Below are 20,082 nucleotides of genomic sequence, written 5' to 3' on the forward strand. Positions count from 1 at the left end.
CGGCAACGGTAGGGCGCGACCATCGGCTCCAGCGCCGGCGCCCAGAGGACAGGCTGCCTCCGCGGGCAACCGGAACCAGCGATAACACATCCTCACGGCGGCACGCCACAACCGAAGCCCAACAAAAAGACAACCCGAGTCGACCCAACCCGACCCGAGCGCACCGTCTGATCCGGGCGTCAAACTCGGATGGGACGACAGAGTCATTCAGTGGGGTCGTGGCTGAAGTGACGACACGGCAGCCCGGCGGCTTACACAGCCTACACAGCCCAGCCTGCAGTGGGCGACACTTCCATATCGGACCGGCACCGGCCGTCGAACGGGGCTCAGCCCGGCACGCAGACCGTCAAACGGCACTCGGCAACACCGGACGGAGTAGCCCGCTACCCGAGCGAGTTTGAATAAGAACAACATCGAGGGCAAACGACGCAAATGTAGCGAAAAATAATTGCATGGAATGTGTCATCAAAATCGATTATAGCCATAGGTGAGAAGGCGTCTTCGGCGAAACGGCAACCACATGGTCATAAGGCTGATACAGAGGTCAAAGTCAAAAACAGGGCGAGCTGACCCGTGCCTCCCGCCGATAAGGGGTGAGAGTGGGTACTGGTAAGCACAGACCACCGCTCCCAGCCGCACTAGAGCTCTGAAGCCCTGGATAGGGAGCTGCCGAAGCCGTACCTCGTCTGGTGCTACCTGGGAGCTGCGGCTGTGCACCGGGTCGCGCCGGACAGGAACGGGCACTGCATTTGGTCGGGTCGGCGACTGACCGGCGGGGGGGGGGGGTGTGGGAGGGGGGAGGCGGAGGGACCAGACACGTCTGGCGCACGATTCCCTCTTCCGGAGCCCGGCGGGGCCAGCGCCAGGCCCGAGACCCCCTGGGGTTCGGTTACCGCCGGCGCGTCAGAGGGGCCGGACCGGCCGAGAAGGCGGGGAGGGGGACAGACGCGGTGCCCGACCCCCGGGGAGACGACCGATGGCCCTCCTCGGATCGATACAGGGAAGGGTGGGGTGTTTGCCAGACGCGCCGGTCCCGTCCCCGGCCAGCGGGACCCTATCATCCCAGCTGAATGGTGTGAGACCAGTCCCAGAGCTGGGTCAGTCAGTCAGCTGCTGATTGCTTCTGACACTAGAAGAATTGGGGGAAAAGTAGCATGTTTATGGACATTTGAATATAGGTACTTCTCTACCATAGGTACCTAGCATCTACCCTGACATTTAATACAAAAGGGAAGGTAAACTGAACTTGGAATATGAGAGGTTAAAGGTAACAACAGATTATATAAAACAGAGGCATTGAAATGTGTGGTTAGCTTTGTAACAATTCACTTTCTAAATTTATGAATGGAAAAATGTTCATTTTGCTACAGATAACAGAAAATCATGTGATGATCACATTTTTCATGACAATCACATTTGCCAAATTAAAAAAGCAGGTATACCTAGATATGCCTTATACCTGTACAAGTAAAATATTACAAAGGTCCCACCAGGCAATGCCAACTCAGAACATCGTTGGTATTCTAAGTGGGACAACGACCTTCATCTGGCTAAACCATAGAAGTCTCAACTCAAAGAGTTAAATATGCCTACAGATGTGCCCTAATCTGAAAAATATAGCAAGGAAAAGAAGAGTTTTACCTACCAATTCATCTTGTTGTGATAATAATCAGTGGGCAATGATGGGGCATACCAGAACACCGATTCCATCCAATACCCTATAATCTATATACTGTATGCTTCAGAGAAGCAGTATTATGCTAGAATTCATCAAAATAAAAATGTGTATCACTCGGGAAAATATGAAGCAGAAAAGCAGCCTATCTACCTATGAATCAGTACAGCAATAAGCACTGTGACAGCGATCACATACCAACTGTACACTTCCCTCGTCTTCTCCATCGAGATTCGAGATAGCCCTAAATGGCAAAAGAACATTAAGCAGGCTCTGTCATCAATCAAATCACTAGCAGCCAGGTCACATTCCATTGCCGTGATTCATAACGGCAGCTGGTTTCATTTTTTCATGCCAATAAAACCTGAGAGCAGCTTACCTCAGCATGTCCTGGTAGTTGATGGACACCCATCCTTTTCAATGACTCTGAAAGATCTTGAACATCAATCCTTCCATCGCCATTTGCATCGAGCTGCTTGAAAAGCTTTTCGAGCCTTTTTTCATCCTCCTCACTCAGCTCATGCAAGTAATGAGGAAAATGAGAACCGTTTTCAATAGCTGAAGCTTCTTTCTTCATCTAGATAGTACTTCTATCAATCAAAGCTAAATTTATTTCCTTCAGTATGAATTATTTTAACACTTATCCAAAACCATAGGTTGATTTCCAACCGATTCTACAGCCTGAAATACCGGAACGACCTCAATCAACGGCAGAGAGCACCCGTAGAGAAATTCGCCACAATACTGTCTCTAGCGCCAGATATGTCAGCATTTGATTGTTCCGGAAATCAAGGATGTGGTAAATCAAACCTTAAACCACTGCAAAAAACGACAATTGCAATGAACCTCACATAGCAAAGATAAACCTATCTTCCTATGAAGTCATATCCCTTAGGAATACAAATAAGGCTTGTGATGGCATCTTGGGTTGCATAAGCTATTAATTAGACATGTTTGACTTAGGCTTCGAATGTTATAGATGCGAGTTCATAGCTCATTGGGTGTATTTCTGTGCATGCTTCTGAAAAATGCAACTAAAAAGAGACAAGAAAGCAAGGCTATTTTTACCAGGTTTACCATGCATGGACCTAATTAGTAATTTCCTCAAAATTTCCAAAATTCTCAAATTCTTATTCCCTGGGGCTCCTGTCAAACTGACTGACCCTGTATGTTTAGTCCCAAATAGCCCATACCACTGAATCGTATCGTTACCAAGCCATACTACGTCATCCAGCTGTGTACAACGTGCGTCTCATGGGTGTTGATTTCCGCCGGGTTGGGGGTGCCCAAGCTCTCCAAATTCCCCGCCGGCTCGGCCGGCTTGGCTTTGGAGCCCCAGCACTCAGCAGACAGCGTGGGTCAAGGTCACCGCTAGGGCAGCGGTGGATTTGCTACGCCCGGCCCGGGCACCCTCAACTCGGCAGAAATCGACACCTATGGTCTCAGTCATTGTTCACATACCAAGCGTCACCCTGCGGCCTGCCGGCAGTCGTAGTACCTACCTAGACGTGACCTCCTTCCTCTGTAATCGCAACCGCAGTGAGCATTAGCAGGAGACTAGTCGAACAGGTAACTGCGTCAATTGTTACGACTTACGAACTTCAGAAGTAAGTTCGTCAATGTGCCCATAAAACCTATACATGTGTGCAAGGAAACATTGATCTCACGTCATTCGAGATTCCGCCTCCCCACTTTTTCAGTTGGTAGTTGTCAGTTTGTGTTCACCCATGGCAATATAACCCAGCCCATCTCTCCGTATACAGCATGAAAGGCGCTAGCAAGTTCACATAATATCACCAATGTAGTTCTTCAGACTAAAGTAGGTACACATACTACCCTAAATACAATTTTAAACGCTTTCATACACCCCAGTGTCGTTTCACCAGTTCACACGCTCCCTTGAATGGGTGCAGTGCTGCAGGAGAGTCGGCCGTTTACGGTTACCCCACCGTCTCTCCTTTAGCATAGCGACTGACGGATCCGGTCCCGCTGGACCTGGATAGTGTAATGCGTGGCCTCTGAGTCTACACTGCGGCGGCAAATGAGCCGGAAACTGCGCAGTGTGTGAACCAAGGACCAAGGCTATGTCCCAGGGCCGAGACGGCGTGTCCGCGGCACTGTGGACAGCCAGAGGGGCTCAGGACTCACTCTGAATCGATAAATCCAGTGTGATACGCAGTTGTGCACACTTGACGAGGTCCCACGAGGAACGACGTGATGAAACGACTAGGAACTAACTGACTTTTGAGGAGTAATGAACCGCGGAAGAGTTGCTGATAAGCTCACTTGAAGAAGGTTCATTCAGTTAGTTGATGGCTATCCGTTATTACAATCAGGCGTTTGATTGAGGTTAACATTGCATGTGTAACTTTTAAAAGTGCCGATAACTTATCAACTTGCAGCAACTCACCTACGCATACATGACCCAAACCTCATCACAAAAGCAATAGGGAGAAGAAAACATTTATCAAAGACGATATCCACACAACGCATCACTGCATACTATCTGACTTCGCGTTCAGCACACTGAGGCAACGAGCGGGTGACTTCCCGGCTCCAGCGGCACAACTACGGCATTATTGCAGTAGTTCACACTAGCAGCCGCCCCGGCACCGGCCAGCACGGGTCGGCTCCCGCCGCTCCCAGTGGCGGCTCGGAGCGGTAACCGGTGCCGGGCCGGGCCGGGCCGGTCGGCCGCGCGGGCCGGCGGCACTGTATAGATGTCGCCGTCAGCCCGACTGGCCCGGGGGGTCACACCACAGCGCGGCCACCCTCGTGGCTGGTCACACCACAGCGCGGCCACCCTCGTGGTTGGTCACGGCCTCCTTCATCCGCGCGAACCAGGGCCCGATCTTGGTGTGCTGCAGCAGCTCCTGGAAGGCGTCGCAGCCCTCTGCCGGCACACAGACACACAAACACACACAGTGAGAGGCGCCGACTGCGGCAGACGCGACTCGTCTCCCGGTCTCGGACTCATTAGCTGCGGACTGACGCAGTTCGCAGGCCGACGACAGGAGCACTGAACGCTGCATCGCCTACAATCGCCCCAGTTGATTGAGCTAATCAAATTAACGATAGGCAAGCAATGTAAGGATGTGCGTTGCCAACGGCGTTAGCGGTCAAATAGGGGAAATACAAGAACATTACTGACGAACATTTATGATCATATGTAACGTCTATATCACGTTCAGGACACATGGGCTACAATAACAGCGTTGTAAAAATAATGAGTGCACTTGTATATTCAAACAAATATCTCGTGACCATGTGCGCATCATGTGTGCAAAACTTTCGGCAAATAAAGTCTAAAAAAATCCATAGAATCATGGGGAATTTCAATGGTGATCAGATACATTAAATCGATGCATTAAATGATTAGGATTCATTCGGAACGCTGAATGATTCGATACAATCCATTTTGGGGTAACGATATGATTGCTGAGGAAGGAATATATAAACAAGACACCGAAAGCATCAACGATAATATGGACTCTGTGGATAAAATACATTAAAGCCTTGTTCGTTATTCCAAAGTCCACACAATCTCTGCTTTCGTTAGCTTGACATTCTCTTGGAACAGACAAGGCGTTTTGTGCGTATTAAGGACAAAGCTCTGAAGTATTTCATTAATTTTGAAATTCAAATGCTGCAGGCAGGTTCAATTATGCATATGAACAAGTTTGCTAGCCTGACTTGGCGAATTCGGATAAACAGGGACCTGAACATAAAAGCAATGCGGAGCCGCTTAGACAAATACTGCACTCACACAAATTACCTCATCTGTGCCTTTTTTCATTTTGTAATATGCATGACACAAAGGACATTCGGAGCTAGGTTAATCCCGCTCGCGCATAAAATAAGTGTGGAGGCAGCGACATCCGTGCCCTCCTACTCCAATGGCTCTCCACTGACGCTCGGAGCCGTGTGCTGGGGAAAACCGAGCCGGACCCACCGCGTTCGAGTCATTAATATCGACACCGACACCACTGAGCAGCGATTGAGCAGGATGTGGGGACTCAAAGTGTAGTTACTTGCACACACACCAGGAGCCAAACTGGGATTAGCGCTAGTTCATTCAAAGATACGCTGTGCGCGTCGCCCGATGAGCACTAACGAAAACATTGTCCTCTGAAAAGCCCTTTGATCAGTGCGATGGTTAAGCTGTTTGTCGCCTGAGATGACATAAGTAGAGCAAGTAAACAACCATAAGATAGCCCGCATCAAAACAGATTAAAATGTTCTCATTTTCAATTACCCAAGCATATTAATAGCGGTTCATTGCAATTATGCAAATTGCAAAAACTCGGGAAAATATACCGAGCTCATAAGTGGTGTTGCAATTCCTGCTGGAAACAAGCCAGCGGGAACCGGATGGTAACCGGTGGGGGCGAGGGCTCCAGGGGCTCGAGTCGTCCCCCTATTTTCATCGAAGCAGGAGAAACATTCGTAGCTAGTGAGCAACCTAAAACGGCAGAGAATAAGTTCAGTTTTAGCATTCGTTAATAAAGTCGTGAGCTGCGGGGCTCCACGCTCCCCTACCTTTGCCGCGCCACAGCGATGGTCCGATCGTAGTACGGCAATCATGACCCCTCACCCGACGGCCTCCTTCGGTCGCCTTTGTCGAATTGCCTTCAAATCAAACTGTTATTGGTTTCGAAGATTTTGAGCGCCGTTGCTGGACGTTTGCATGGTAAAAGCTCAAGATTCTACAATTGTCATTTGAAACACCATGACATATCTCCCACAAATGCAGATGTAATGTTACATCATATGCACTTAAGTTAATTTCCGGCGTCGGAATAAAATAAAACCTTGAAAAAAGAAACAAATAGCACTACAAAACTTTACACCTAAGCTCACACCGGTAACTAATTAGCCAGACTGTTCAAAAACAAACACATTGAGCCAGAGAAACGACCACTAAGATGCAATGCCAACCGGAACTTGTTCTGAACGACCGGCGCGAGCAGTCAAAATGCAGACCTAAAATAGCCAATTCGCCCAGCATTGCCACTTCTCAGAACTGCAATACTACAGAAAAGGTGACTTTCTCATCATTCACCGGTCACACGACCACGACCGTATACGTACGCGCGACCGGAATTTATTTCACCGGCGACCTTTACCGCTCTCCTACACACGGACGGGGCATCCCAGGTCGGCGGTGGGCGCCGAGTGCCGGTCACACGACCAGCAGACTCCAATAACACGGTACGGCACTTCGGACCAGCGTCCCCCGGGACGGCTCCGAGCGACCGCCGCCCGCGCGCGCTGGGGTAACATCTCGGCGGCAGGCTGCGGCGCGGCCGTGCATACCAACGCCTCCCGTCCTGCAACGCTGACACACGGACAGACAGACAGACAGCGGAGGCACGTTCCTCAGGTGTAACTACCGCGGATCGATGGCGGTATCCGCCGGAAAGACCGCTCAGATCCGGCCGGATAGACCGCTCGGTGACGGCGGCGAACGGCAGCGGCGCGCTCGGCAATACCCAGTAATGCAGTACCCATTGTAGCGGCCCGGCCACGACCAGGTACTTGAATGTCACTGACGGCGGAACCCGGTCTCTGGGGATTGCCGCCGCCCACCGGTGACGTCACATGCTCTCAGGACGGTGTGACGTCACATAACAAGGACGACGAGACGGCACTGCTGAGGCGGTGCGGTGCCGGTCGGTCGATCCATCAGGCGCGTGAATACTTCATGTCATCCGCTGCAAATTGGAGCCAAGAACTTCCGAACGCGATAGTCGGGCGACCGGATACTACACGGATGAGACTCTTCTCTAATTTTGCTCTCAAATGTCCCAGCTGAGCCCAAAGTATGACAGAGCACATTTTGACAGACGCAAGAGTACCATAGTTGCATTCGAATCACGCTAAATGCTTAACCCTCGCCCGTATTGGTGTTTTTCCAGCCGCGAACGTATAAGGCGGGGTCCGTTGGACCCCCCCCCCCTTGCCGTTTCGCCCCTGATCGAGCTAGAGCTTCGCAGAAAAAAGGAGCGTGTTGCCCGTGACGAGAGGGAGCCGATAATACCCAATGTTAAGGTCCTAGGTCATTGGTTGACCTTGCAGGTCAGGTCAATGACCCCAAAGGCGGGAAAATCGGGACCTGTTAGAACGTCGTAAAGTGTGGCTGCCATAGGGTTTTTCGGGGTGCTGATCACGAATATCATGTTAGTTTTGATCACAGATGATGTCTTCATGTGTTTAGGCCGGGTCGGGTCAGGTCAGGTCAGGTCAACCAGTAAGGGTATTCGTAGTAGGTGGCAACCGCCTCTGACAGCTTCGTAACATGTTACGAAGGCACCAAAACTACTTCGTAAATGTTCATATGGTTGCTAAATTCGAATTCAGCTCCAAAAACTGGCCTACAAACATGTAAAACTCGAAAAAGTGAACCGAGGTCATCAAAGGTCAAAGACCTGACCTGACCTTCAGGTGACCTTGACACCCACCCTAATGCATGGGGGCAACATCATATCACATGTTTGAACGCTTGAAACCACGAAAAGACTGCAAACGCGCGGCTAATGCGAGCCGACATACGCCGAATCGCGATTCCAGCCAAACATGGTCTCGAAAAGTAGGTCACAGGTCAAAGGTCATTTGGGTCAGGGTCATGAAATTTTCAGGGTAGGTGTGAAATTGATGAACGCGAGGGTGCTGAAAGTTTCGGCGCGATCGGCCGCTTTTTACGCGAGTTATTCGCGAAAAACCATGGGGGGGGGTCCGTTCGACCCCCCCCCCCCCCTATACGGGCGAGGGTTAATACAATTAAACTGGAACGGAAACTTGACCCTCACTACGTTAAAGGTTGATTTAAAATCGGAACCTTCCATTTTTTTCAATAAAAACTGCCAAGATGTTACCAAAAGCTTATTTGTCGTTTGCTTATAAAGTAATACCACCTTTTGCAAAACCTTAAATGATGGGTGTTAATCATCCTAGGTAAGGTTTCGCGGTGCACTAATAATTAAGGCTTGACGTTTATCCGAATAGCTGTAAACTTTCGACTACGCCCTTAATGTGTTCCCGCAACTGATCGTATTTGTGCTAAGCGCAGCGAATAGCAGTATTTTTCAATAAGCTATGTGCTTCACTGGTTTACTCGTTACTGCACTTGACTTTAAATTGAAAATGTCTACATATTTCAATAACTATGCGGCAAAGACAATCAGCGTTTTACAAATGTACCTTCCCGTGAAACGTAATTCAATCATCCAGCATCATTTTCCGGAGTTTGTTCACATTGCATTCGTGGATGGAAAACGCATACCGTTGTTCTTGTGTGCGGAGCTGACGAACTCACATCCATTTCAGAAATTCTCATCTGCGCTGCGTGGCGCGAAACACTGCGGGTGGTAGGTACTTTGTTACGCCCACGCAGCGTAACAGCAACGCTATCTGCTAAGGCTTCGTTCGGTGGTGTTACTAAACGCCTGCTGGCTCTTTTGAGTTGTTCGTACTCTTTTACTCTGTCACACATCACACATGTATGTTGTATTTTATCTAGTGCCTACTTCATCATTTTGTGTTTTATGCAGTGCATGTTATGTGTTATCACTTTACATTGCCTGAAATGCCGCACGCTAATTTAATGGATGCAAGCTGAAATGTGTGACTGATTGACATACTGATTGTTGTACGCAAAGTTCAAGTCAATTAGGAGGGAGAATGCAATAGGGTTGATTGAATTTAATAAGAGAAGTGGCAATTTGCCAGTCCTCCCCACACACCCAGTATTACCACTCAAAGACTGTCCACCCGCTGCCGTGTTTACGACGCTGTGGTGCCCGTCGAGTCTGTGCCCCTCCCTGTCCTGCGCTCGCTCGCTGTTCTCACCGATGCTGGAGAGGACGCCGTAGACGGAGACGTCGGCCACGTTGGGCCGCTCGCCACCCAGGAACGGCGTGCCCCGATGGCGCAGCTCGCGGGTCCACGTGTCGCACGCCTCGTACAGCGACTCGCGTACGTCAGACTTGAGGTTGTGTCTGCCGGCGCGCACAGAAGCCAAGTAAAAATACACACAAAACGAGCTCATACAAAGCGGCGGCGGCGCCGAGATAGACCTCCCCAGTCGATGTGTCGCGCTGTGGCAGTGTTTGTTAGCGACCTGACGTAGTAGCGGTGACGCTGCTTTCACATGCGTCACACAAGGACTGCATCGGGATCACGCCGGCAGGCCGTGACACTGCACGACTCTATGGGGAGGCGAGCTGCGTGACACTCGCGTTGCTGTGCACACGACACGGCACCACACCTGGTCAGCAGCTATATGCACGTGACCACACGGCACACGGTGCTGACAGCCCTCTGAAACACTGACGTCACCACAAATACACAAAAATTTAGCCAACGTGATACTCGATCAGATGCCATTTGCAGGTGCAGACTCATCCCAACGAGCAGCCGCCCCCGTGAGTGCGCTTCGGCGCCGGTTATCAACCTTCTGTTTTCCTAGGAGGCCAATATTGAAACACATATAAAAACAAAATGAGGCAGAAGCCACACCCGGACGCGGGATCCTGTTGACTACGCGGTAAGCGCCGCCGCCCCGCCCGTGTTGCCGGGCCGGCTCTGGGCGGACGAGCAACACTCCATCACGTATGCGTCGACCGTCTGATCAATGCCGTCCAATGCATGACTTCAGGGAGCCGTCAAATACCTGGCGGCATTGGTGACTGGCCCAGAGACGCCCCAGCTTCCCCGCGGCCAGACCGACCGGCCAGTTCGCGGCATTACGTAACGGAAATGAGCTCTGCTGCGGGGGAGGCGATTCATTGCACGGCACACACAGCTATACGCTACAAGAAACCCGCAATAATGCGCCCGAACACACACAGAGCAGCCGCGAGAGGCGACGAAATAAATACAGTTCATACGAAACACCCACGATCCGTAAAAACATGTCATTCGTCTCCATAACATGGCAACATCACAAAAGGGAGTAAGGGAGAAAAATAACGGAAACACGCAAAAATCAAAATAAAGCTATGTATATTGCAGAGCAGCAGATTGCAGCTATGCATATTATAGAAAGATATGTAGATCCCACCCCACCTTGCGTCTCGACTGTCGACAGCACCCACCTGCGTTTGAGGATCTTGCCGATGCCGTACATGGCGGCGGCGCCCACATAGATGACCAGCAGGCGCTCCCAGTTGGAGAAGAGCCGCTCCCAGTCGCCGGTCTCGGAGAACCAGCGGAACGCCTGCAGCGCCTCAGAGGGCGTCCGGTACACGTTGGGGGACAGCGTGTGCACCAGCACGTCGTCAGCCCAGCGGCGCCAGGCGCGCTCCGCCCTGCAGCGCGGAGGGCAGGCCGCAGAGGTCAGGTCACAGCTCAGTGATTGGGTCAGGGAGCGGGTCGGGAGTCGGGTGGAGATAGGACAGGCAGGGAAGGCGAATTCAGACTAGGCACCAGAGGCCGATTCCATAAAGCTTGGTAGTATTTTACATCAAGGTGCATTTTACGCCCTCTAGAAGTGGATGGTTTCAGCATGTTCTGAGGGTGTATTATACGCCGGATGTATGTTTTCGTTCGCTTTTTGTTATATTTCATAACATTCACATTTTGTTTATAAAACCGTTCGGTGTAAATTGCAACCAAATGGGTAGAATACTGCGGTAGTTGCATGTTACGTCCTTTCATGAAATCAGCCGCAAGCGGAACACCGAAAATTACGCTTGTTCTGACTATGACATGTGCAGAATTGGTCATTACTGCGATAATCCTGTTCACCAGAACGCCTAATATCGTAAACATACATTGCCAGAACACGATTTCTTGTTAGCGCACCACAGAGGGAGATCAGTATTCTATCATAGCCAGAAGACTGCTTCCTGTAAACGCATCACGCAGGGAGGTCAATATTCTATTTAGTGGATGTAAGAGAGACACTGCGCAGCTGGGGCTATTTAGATGCAGAGCGATTCCTGCTTGCTGCGCAGCATTCACGCTATATTGACGGTCAAAGTGCCGCAGCTATCCGCTATCAAGTCGGGCGCCTATGCATGAAATCGCCTACTGATCAGCGTTGCCTTATGACGCGTCGCACCATACAGCGGCTCTCGGCAGGGCCGGCGGTCCGGTCCGGTCCGGTCCGGTCCGGTCCGGCGCGGTCCTTTGCGGCAATATCGCCGGCCTGCTGACGTAACAGAGGCTGGTCCCTCCGCGGCGCAGCGCCCGCTCAGGGCACGCAGTCGCTGCATCACGGCACCGCGGCCGCCGGCGGGCCTATTGACACCGCCGCCAATAATGACCTTACGTCATGTGAGCGATTGGCGTTATTTTGGGGCGGAGCCGCGGCCGCCGCGACCTGGTGCGCCATTCGTGGCCCCAGTGTCAACAGCAGCGGGCGCGCCTCATCTGCGCTGTGTGCACTGCAGATACGCGCGGTCCTCGGCCGCGCCGACCGGACACACACCAGAAAAGTCCCGCGCCGCGCCGAGACACGGTCCATCTAACGAGGGGGGGGGGGGGGCGGAGGATGGGGCTCTGCCGCGGCCCCCACACCTGACGCGGGGCGGGGGATAATTTAAGGACAACGGCCGATGGCCGAACCGATACTACATTCACATGCAGGCGATCCTACCTACCTTCCTCTATTTTCAGCCTTACAGAACAAATTGAGATTCCCCGTAACCTGAGGGTGCTTTATTCTTGAACAGTGGCTAAGGTTAATGAAGGTGCACTGAAGCCCAGGGGATTTTCGAATCACAAACTAATTATTGGAGAATGGTGCCAATCAAGGGCGCGAAACAGAGTTTCAGCTTAGAGAGGACGACGAAAGGCGATATAGTTTAAACACAATTGTGAGCCGACTGTTGTCCAGGGTGTGAGCCCAGAATACTACATAAGCATGCTTACGTAAAGGTTCCAGAAGTTTGGTGTTTGGTTCAATAAATGGCCAAAACTTCGCAATGAGATCAGGTAAGTACAGTGCAAGGTATTGTCTAATCAGAGGAATTGCGGGATTGCGAATAATCACGACAAACAGGTGAGGAAACACAAATAAATATATTAGAAATCAGTTCGGAGAAGTTCACAAGACATCCGGACACAATACCAAAGCCATTTGCTGTTCCGAAACTACATGGAGAGTGGCACGGATGCCCACAAACACTTGGCACTCGGATGGTAGAGACAAAGGCCTCTATTTACACACTCAACTCCTCGTCTCGGTCACCCAAGGACGCGCGCACAACGATCGCATCGCACGTTCCGGGCAAGCTGAGCTACCATTTCTGCGCTCAGCGATGGCCACACGCTGGTCCGTTCTCAGTATTGTGTAGCACGGGATGAAAACAAACTGCCCATAATAGCGCATCGGGCGCAGAGTATACATCTGACCGGCGCGTGATACGACTAAACAGCGACAGCCGCACATATGACGGCCGTTCACCCGGAGAGCAGCACAAAGTGCTCCTGGAACACCGCGCAGTTGGTGCCACAGCGGGCGGTGCACATCAGAGGACGCTGTGATGAGAACGAACCAGTCCCCGGCAGGACGCCGTGCGTCACCGCGGCGCCCTTCACGCTCAAAGGGAGCGCGAATAAAATAGCGCTTCTCAGACCGGCAGATTATTAGAAAACTTGATAACGATAACTCCAGAGGACACCACAAAGGTGATATTTATTTATGAAAAACTTATAATGCGCAGATGAGCGGAGGGAAATATACTAACCGAATTGAAAACCCGCGCTCTAATTATACGCATCAGTCAGTTTCGCTGGCGCGGCACGTGTGCACGTTGGGCGGTATACCGGCGACCGCAGTCGTCGCTCAAAGTAATCGGCTCCCGGGGGCGGACGGGTGCCGGTAATTGGCGACAATGGCACATCTCGCGCCATTAGCGCGCGCCCCAGCGGCCGGCACGCCCGTCCGGGGGCGACAGCCGCCCGTTGCGTCAGGGACCATTACTGAAATCGGCCGCCTCCCGGCTCGGCACCGTCCGTGGCGAAAACGTCGCCAGACCAGTTCCGGCCGCTTCCGGCACTCGTTCGACGGCGGGGCGGGCGGGGTAAGTGCCGGCGCGCCGCGGCGCCCGGAGCGCGAGCGGAGCTTGTCGGGCGCGGGCGGTTCATGGCCGGACACCCGGACCCACCCGGGAGGCTGATGACTCGCGAAGAGCTGTAATTGTCAGCAAGAGAAGACAGGGAGTCAAATTGAGTTTGTCGCCGGCGCTCAGCGCAGCCGTCGACCCGTCCCGGGGCGGGGTCGGTCGCCTGGTTCACGGCCGATACGGACCGCCCAGGAGCCGGTCACTCGACACCCCAGACGGGCGGCTCTCGAGACAGGCTGCCGGGCACAGACGAGCTCCAATAAGCCGTCCGAGTGTCCGGGGAGGGGGAAGCCGCCGCCGACCGCCGGACGCCCCCGTTCCGCCAGCGCCGGCCGGCTCGGCGGTCTGGTGATGGCCGGTAGGCACCGGACGCTCCCCCGTTCGTCTTGGAGCCGGAGACGGCCCCGGCGATGGATACCCGCCACCGGCGCCACACACACTCACAGAGCCATACGTCAGCGGCGGCCACCACTGTCCCCAGCCGTCAGCCGGGAAGGGAAGAACGGCACGCCGCAGAGAGACGGCATCCTGAGCCGCGCCCGGAACGTGCACTGTGCCGCCGCACGTGAACCCATCGGCACGTGAGCTGGACACGAACAGTGTGCGACGTCCGGCTTTGGATGGGTCCCCGGGGAGACCTTGACACCGAACTGTACCGACGGCGCGGGGGCGGGAGGAGGGTTTCCACTCAAACCGATAGGTCGGCCCGACTACTGGCCGCTATCACCAGCGCGGCATGATGCAACGAAACCCGCAGTGTTTGCAACCGGTCAGTGAAACTGGATCAACGCAGCCTGAGCGGCAGCCGAATAGGCAACAAAAGGACTTAATCATTGCTATAGGCTTCTTAATAGATGAAAAACACCCATCGGGGTCATAAGATAACGAATAAAATGTAGCGAGTCGTGATCATATGACAAAGAAGTCTCCAAACAAGACAATCCAGGGGCCTGGACTGCAAGATGATGCTTGTCAATGCATTCACGGTACAACGTTCTGGTATCGGTGAAATATGTACGAGTATTCACTATTCACCGCAGACAAAGCCAAGATCTAAAGCGGATGGGCGCAAAACCAAAAATTCAGTGTGTCTTCGAAACGAGCAAATGAGTTTAAAAATCTCGGACACCTGAGGACGGCCAGCAAGGACTGCTACAACAGCCTGTCGAGCGAACCTGGCCTACCAATGGGGCTCCGGAAAGTCGAGCCGTGGGAGCCATGTCAGCTGGTGGCTGGTGGCGTAGGTTGATGCAGCTTGTCAGTTAAAGTGGTTGGGATGTGCTTACGTGTGTCCGAGTGTGCATGTATAGCATTGTGTTTATGAATAGGATGGTGCGAGCAATAAGCTTTTGAAGGTGATGGATAACTTCAGGCGCCTAATGCAGAGCATGACTTGCGTTTCATGTTAAATTGTGTGAATTTCTATTGGTTGAAGAGAGGTTTTACGGTATGCAATACATAGTACACGCAGGTAATAGGTATGCATACTGAAATCCTCCATGAAACCATTGGAGTAAATTGGCCATCATGCAGTCTCTCAAGCGTCGGCCGTCGCTTCATTCCAACAGCACAACGCGTAGTGAGGCGACGGAGGTAGCGCGGCGGCTGTCTTCCTGACAGGTAGACTGTACCGCACAACACACCTGTCGTGCGGCGCAGCAGCGTTCCGCGGCGGCGGCGAGGTATGGGCCCGTGCGGAGCCTGGTGGAAGCTGGGCATCATTGGCGTCCAATTTCAGCATCAACGCCGTGGGCATACCACCTTGCTATCCCTTCCAGAATGATCCATGGTATAGCACATAGATAAATGATCAGTGGGCGACGGTGGCGCATGTCGATCAGCGACGTTACCTCGGACGTCATCGTCAATAGCAATACAGTTTTTTACGGTTTGGAAAGGCGTTGAAAACAGAGTATAATTGTCCGCTATCAAACTCAATAAGTAAAACATTTTCATTCACATGTTAACAATGTTTCCGGTTCTGGTGGTGCATCCAAAGGCGGAGAGAAGTGGATTCCATGGTCTTTGAGACCCATATCACTGCCCAGTACATCTTCTAAGATTCAAACGCTCACATAAAACAGTGATTTCATTACGATGTTCCACTGACGTCTGACATATTCACAATCCTCCAAAAGCGTAGGTACCTATGCTTTGGTCACCTCATTTTGGGACCATCTGGGCAACAATATCATAAGATAATATTATAATCATATTTGAACTGCAATGCAGCTTAATCATGGTGCCAGCTTCATAATAAATTAACCGTAGAACAAACTTTATGCGGTGCTTTATTTCTAACCACCTGGCTTACTTTTATATTTTTCCTCATACGAACTGACTGGTTGTTAAATATTCACAAATAAAATACGGCACGTAAGTCCATCGTCCAGCACTGCATTTCATTGCATTAACACCGCAGCCATTATGTTTAGTTATTTGAATATTAACAATTTGAAAATTAACTAGTGAAGTTCGGACAGGCTTTAATGAATTTCGTACCAGCTAACATTTTTACAGGTGCTGAACAGTCCGGGTTGAGCAATTGTTCAATGGGAGTAAGGATTATATGTTAGAAGAAGCCTGAGACAGAGATAAAGAATCAACTCTATTGAATCATTCAAGCTAAATCAACTGTGGTGAAGCATTTAGGTTATCCTCACTGCAAAGTGATTTGCGAATAAACATTGGACGCAAGACCAACCGTTTCTTGCTTGTTGATTAATTTGCCGTCAATTTCCAACTGGAACTGCTGTGGGAAATTCAGACTTTGTATACGTGCAGTCAAGGTCAGAGAGTTCCCATTGGATGACTGCAACACAGGTCTTCACAAACGTTGTGCCAAAAGACAAGACAGGAGGCTAATGAGGGCCCGCATCCCCGGCAGAATCATCCAGAAGCGTTAAGGGGAGAGCGGTGACACATGAGCCACAGGTTAAGAACATCGATCAGGAAAACTGCGACGGTCCTGGCCGGCGTAGAACCCATAGTTAGGGGCAGGTCAGGCTCAGCAACAGGTGACCCCCGCTGCCAAGTTGGCGCCGCTGCCTGTCCGCCGTCCACGTATTTAGCAGCGCAGTTGGCCGCTGTTGGACAGGGTACACGCTGGGCACTGGAGGATCGGTCAGACTCCCGAGCCCCGCTCGGGTCTGAGCCGGAGCGACAGAGGAGGCGTGAAATATACAGACGCCAAAGTCGGACGCATACGATCGCGGAAACCGAATCAAAGGCGATGTGAAGCAGTTTACGAGCTCAGAGGGCAAAGTTCACTGCTCGTCCGGGATACTTTTGACAGCGCTCTAACATCTGCAGGGTGGGGCAGTCGGCCAGTGGCCAAGCCATCCAGCACACGTCGAAATATGAGAGAACTCGGTCCGGAGCGAGCACTGCCGGGGGGAGCGGGTGCAGCAAGTGTTTGACTTGGAGACTTACAACAATCACCGGCCGCCGCCAAACCTGCACCCGGAGACGGTACACAGTGTTGAAACTGGACCCAGAGACAGACACAGGGTGTTGAAACCACGGCCATCTTATTCCGGTACCGGGCGAGAGCTGGCCGAGCGAAGAATCTGGGGATAAACTAACACGGAGCCTATCTTAGAAAAGTTCACCGGGTTGGGATCCAAGAAATACGTCCACCCGCGTGCCAACGTCCGAATGTGGAAACGGAAATAAAGTATGGTAACATCCACAATCACAGATCTATTTCTGCATAGCGCGGAAAATGCCTGCGGTAATAAACATTTAATTCCGAGGAAACATGCAGTCCGCATTGGGAACAACTTCTGAAAATATTAGCATTCCCTGTGGTGGCAAATATAATAAGTAGAACTTTTATCATGGCCGCCCATTGAAAGGTAACCGATCGCCTCCCCCGCTCATTACACCGATACTGACCGGAAAACACGGTCCCAAAACAGCCAGTACTCCCCCGTTACACACGATACCATCCCAAAATACTACGGCCGCCACTCAGAGGTTGGCAGCAGTCGCCTCTGTCACCCACCAGCATACCAGGGAGTTACCCGGCGCAGCCTTCCAACTGCCTTCGTTAATTCGCGGCTGTGTTTACACTGACGTCAATGAATGCCCCGAGAGTCAGCGCTGTGATTCCTGGACATGCGGCAAAGTCCGGCCAGAGGGGGCGGGGCGGGGTGGCAAGGGCGCGGGGTGGACCGAGCTCTTATATGGCACCGCCAGGAACGAGGGGCATTCCTCTGAGCCGAGCGTGCTACGTCAGCTACGTGCCAAACGAGTCACGGGACCAACTATGAATGGACACGAACTAAAACCGGCGACAGGGCAGGGACGGAGGACGAGGCTTGATGTCCCGCGACACAAACGTCACGTAGGGAGACAAGGTTGTTTTCCTTGGAGGTGTGTGCAGTGTGCGGTGTGATTAGCAGTGCAATCTACTACGAGCGGTGTACCGCAATTCGCAAACTGACGGGGGTTTCACCGTGACCTTTATTGTGCCCCGAGCCGGATGTTCGCACCCTTAATTGGTGGCCATAGAGTGGGACATGTAACAAACACTGCAAGGAGTTTATTATGGACGCGCCGACTGCGGTGGTCATGTTGTCCCAGACACTGCAAGGTGCAAAGTGCAGACAAATGTTAGGCAAACAAGCACCAAATGCAGTAGTCTGCGAATCAAGCATCGGTGTTGCTATCGAGTTTATTTTATCTTATTTCATTTTATTGTTACAAAACATAATTCAATGAAGCGCAGTCGTCACTCGTCGGTATAAAAAAGCAGCCTCAGTAAATGGTCTACTAAAAAAGCTTACTCGGACGAAAAAAAAAATATATGTACAATTTTCTGTCTCACAAAGACGACACTATACCTAGGAAAGGCATGGGAAATGTGCCCACAGTAGCCAGAAGCACCCGGTGTATGATAAGACTATGGATAACAGCAACATGCTAATTGCTAACTCACAATTTTGCTCATGATTTGTCCCTTCTCCCAAGATGCTTTACAGGCCTTGGAAGCCAAGTCTATGGTAAACACAGTAGCACCAACGGTAACGTCGGCAGGCAGCTCTCGGGAGTGGGGGGAGGGGCGGGGCAGCCGCCGACGGGGGTCGGGATTCCCGCGCAGCCCTCTGCGCACCCTCGGCGGCCGGTATTTATATGCAGCGGCCGTCGGCGGAGACCAACAGACGACCGGTGACCGAGCAGAGGAGAACAGACCCCGACAGTGCTGAGCTACACGCAGACGGCCATGGGGGAGAGCGGCACACTACCAGAGAGCCCGCTGGAGAGCCGGCTGAGCCCGGACGGACACCGCGGCAGCCTCGACGGAAACGAAGGTGAGAATCCAGAAAATCACGGAAGCACAAGGCGGCTCATTTGAAGTCTGATCACTCAGTCACCGTTTTAAATTTCTGATCCATAGGAACTTGGACTTTTTGGCATATCCAACTGATGGGGAAGATAATTCCATTTCCCTGCTCATGCAGGAAAAAACGCGTACATTTATTCAACTAAGTTGCTACATCAAACATTTTTTTTCTTCAAAAAGCCAAAAAGCTACGCATTCATATAATTTGTTGTTTAATCCAGATATTATATCGGGGAACATAAAGCAAAAAAGATCGGCGAACTGTTTCGCAGCTGAGACCCACCAATAGCCAACAAAGAATCAAAACCCCAATCGCATATAAAAAAGAACGACGGCCTCTTTGGTCTTTTTTGCGAGGTGAACAGCATTGTTTTTCTACGGCTTTGTCGTAACTTCTCTTTTTTCTCCCGACAGATGGTGAGAGCACTGCGTGCTGGTCGGACACGAGCGGCTCCTCGGACCTCTCCGAGTCAGAGCGCAGGGCCGACGGACGCTTCTCCCGCCAGCTCGAGCGGCGCAGGAGGAAGCGCGAGCAGCGAGACCTCTGGGCGGCCAGTCTGGACCGGACCGCACAGGCGGCACACTAGCGCCGCCACACTCAGCAGCGGCAGCTGGCACAACTTCAGGTTACACAACCCACCGACAGAGGGGCTCCATCTTGTGTGACATGACCCGAGGTCAGGTCAAACTGAGGCTTTTCCATGGCAGCTCATGAGATCTTAATTTTTCACATGTTTCGGGAGTCTCAGTACTCGATCAATGAGCATTAGAGACGCAGGAGCTGACGCGAATCGTATGCTCGAACGTTCAGCAGCTTGTGCTACTTGCGACGCTGTGTGTCTTGTAATAATTGGGCGCATGTAAAATGATAATGAAGATGTGTATATCAGTAGGAACATCCTCGCGGACTGCCGAATTACTGAGGCATTAGACCGATGTTTCTTCATTAAAATCGGGAGCGGTTAGCGTTGATTGCGATGCATGGTGGT

At 51.7% G+C, this 20,082-nt stretch overlaps 2 protein-coding genes across 3 annotated transcripts in view; both read right to left on the reverse strand.

The window, feature by feature from the left end:
- LOC122383405 (calcium-binding mitochondrial carrier protein SCaMC-1-B-like) overlaps nucleotides 1-2,433 on the reverse strand; it is a 36,274-nt gene extending 33,841 nt beyond the window's left edge. The window contains exon 1 of one of the 2 annotated variants that reach the window (XM_043369764.1): nucleotides 2,055-2,433. In XM_043369764.1, the coding sequence (XP_043225699.1) occupies nucleotides 2,055-2,252 (198 nt within the window). In that variant the 5' untranslated portion in view covers nucleotides 2,253-2,433. The remainder of the gene's footprint in view (nucleotides 1-2,054) is intronic. The other variant, XM_043369763.1, reaches the window with a different exon arrangement.
- Nucleotides 2,434-4,124: 1,691 nt separating this feature from the next.
- LOC122383408 (prostaglandin E synthase 2-like) overlaps nucleotides 4,125-20,082 on the reverse strand; it is a 28,324-nt gene continuing 12,366 nt past the window's right edge. Inside the window, exons 4-7 of the mRNA XM_043369768.1 lie at nucleotides 10,771-10,983; nucleotides 9,524-9,672; nucleotides 4,459-4,568; nucleotides 4,125-4,425 (exon numbers count right to left, since the gene is read on the reverse strand). Of these exons, the coding sequence (XP_043225703.1) occupies nucleotides 4,459-4,568; nucleotides 9,524-9,672; nucleotides 10,771-10,983 (472 nt within the window). The 3' untranslated portion in view covers nucleotides 4,125-4,425. The remainder of the gene's footprint in view (nucleotides 4,426-4,458; nucleotides 4,569-9,523; nucleotides 9,673-10,770; nucleotides 10,984-20,082) is intronic.

Source organism: Amphibalanus amphitrite, unplaced genomic scaffold (assembly GCF_019059575.1).
Source record: "Amphibalanus amphitrite isolate SeventyFive unplaced genomic scaffold, NRLGWU_Aamphi_draft 000163F_arrow, whole genome shotgun sequence".
NCBI lineage: Eukaryota > Metazoa > Arthropoda > Thecostraca > Balanomorpha > Balanidae > Amphibalanus > Amphibalanus amphitrite.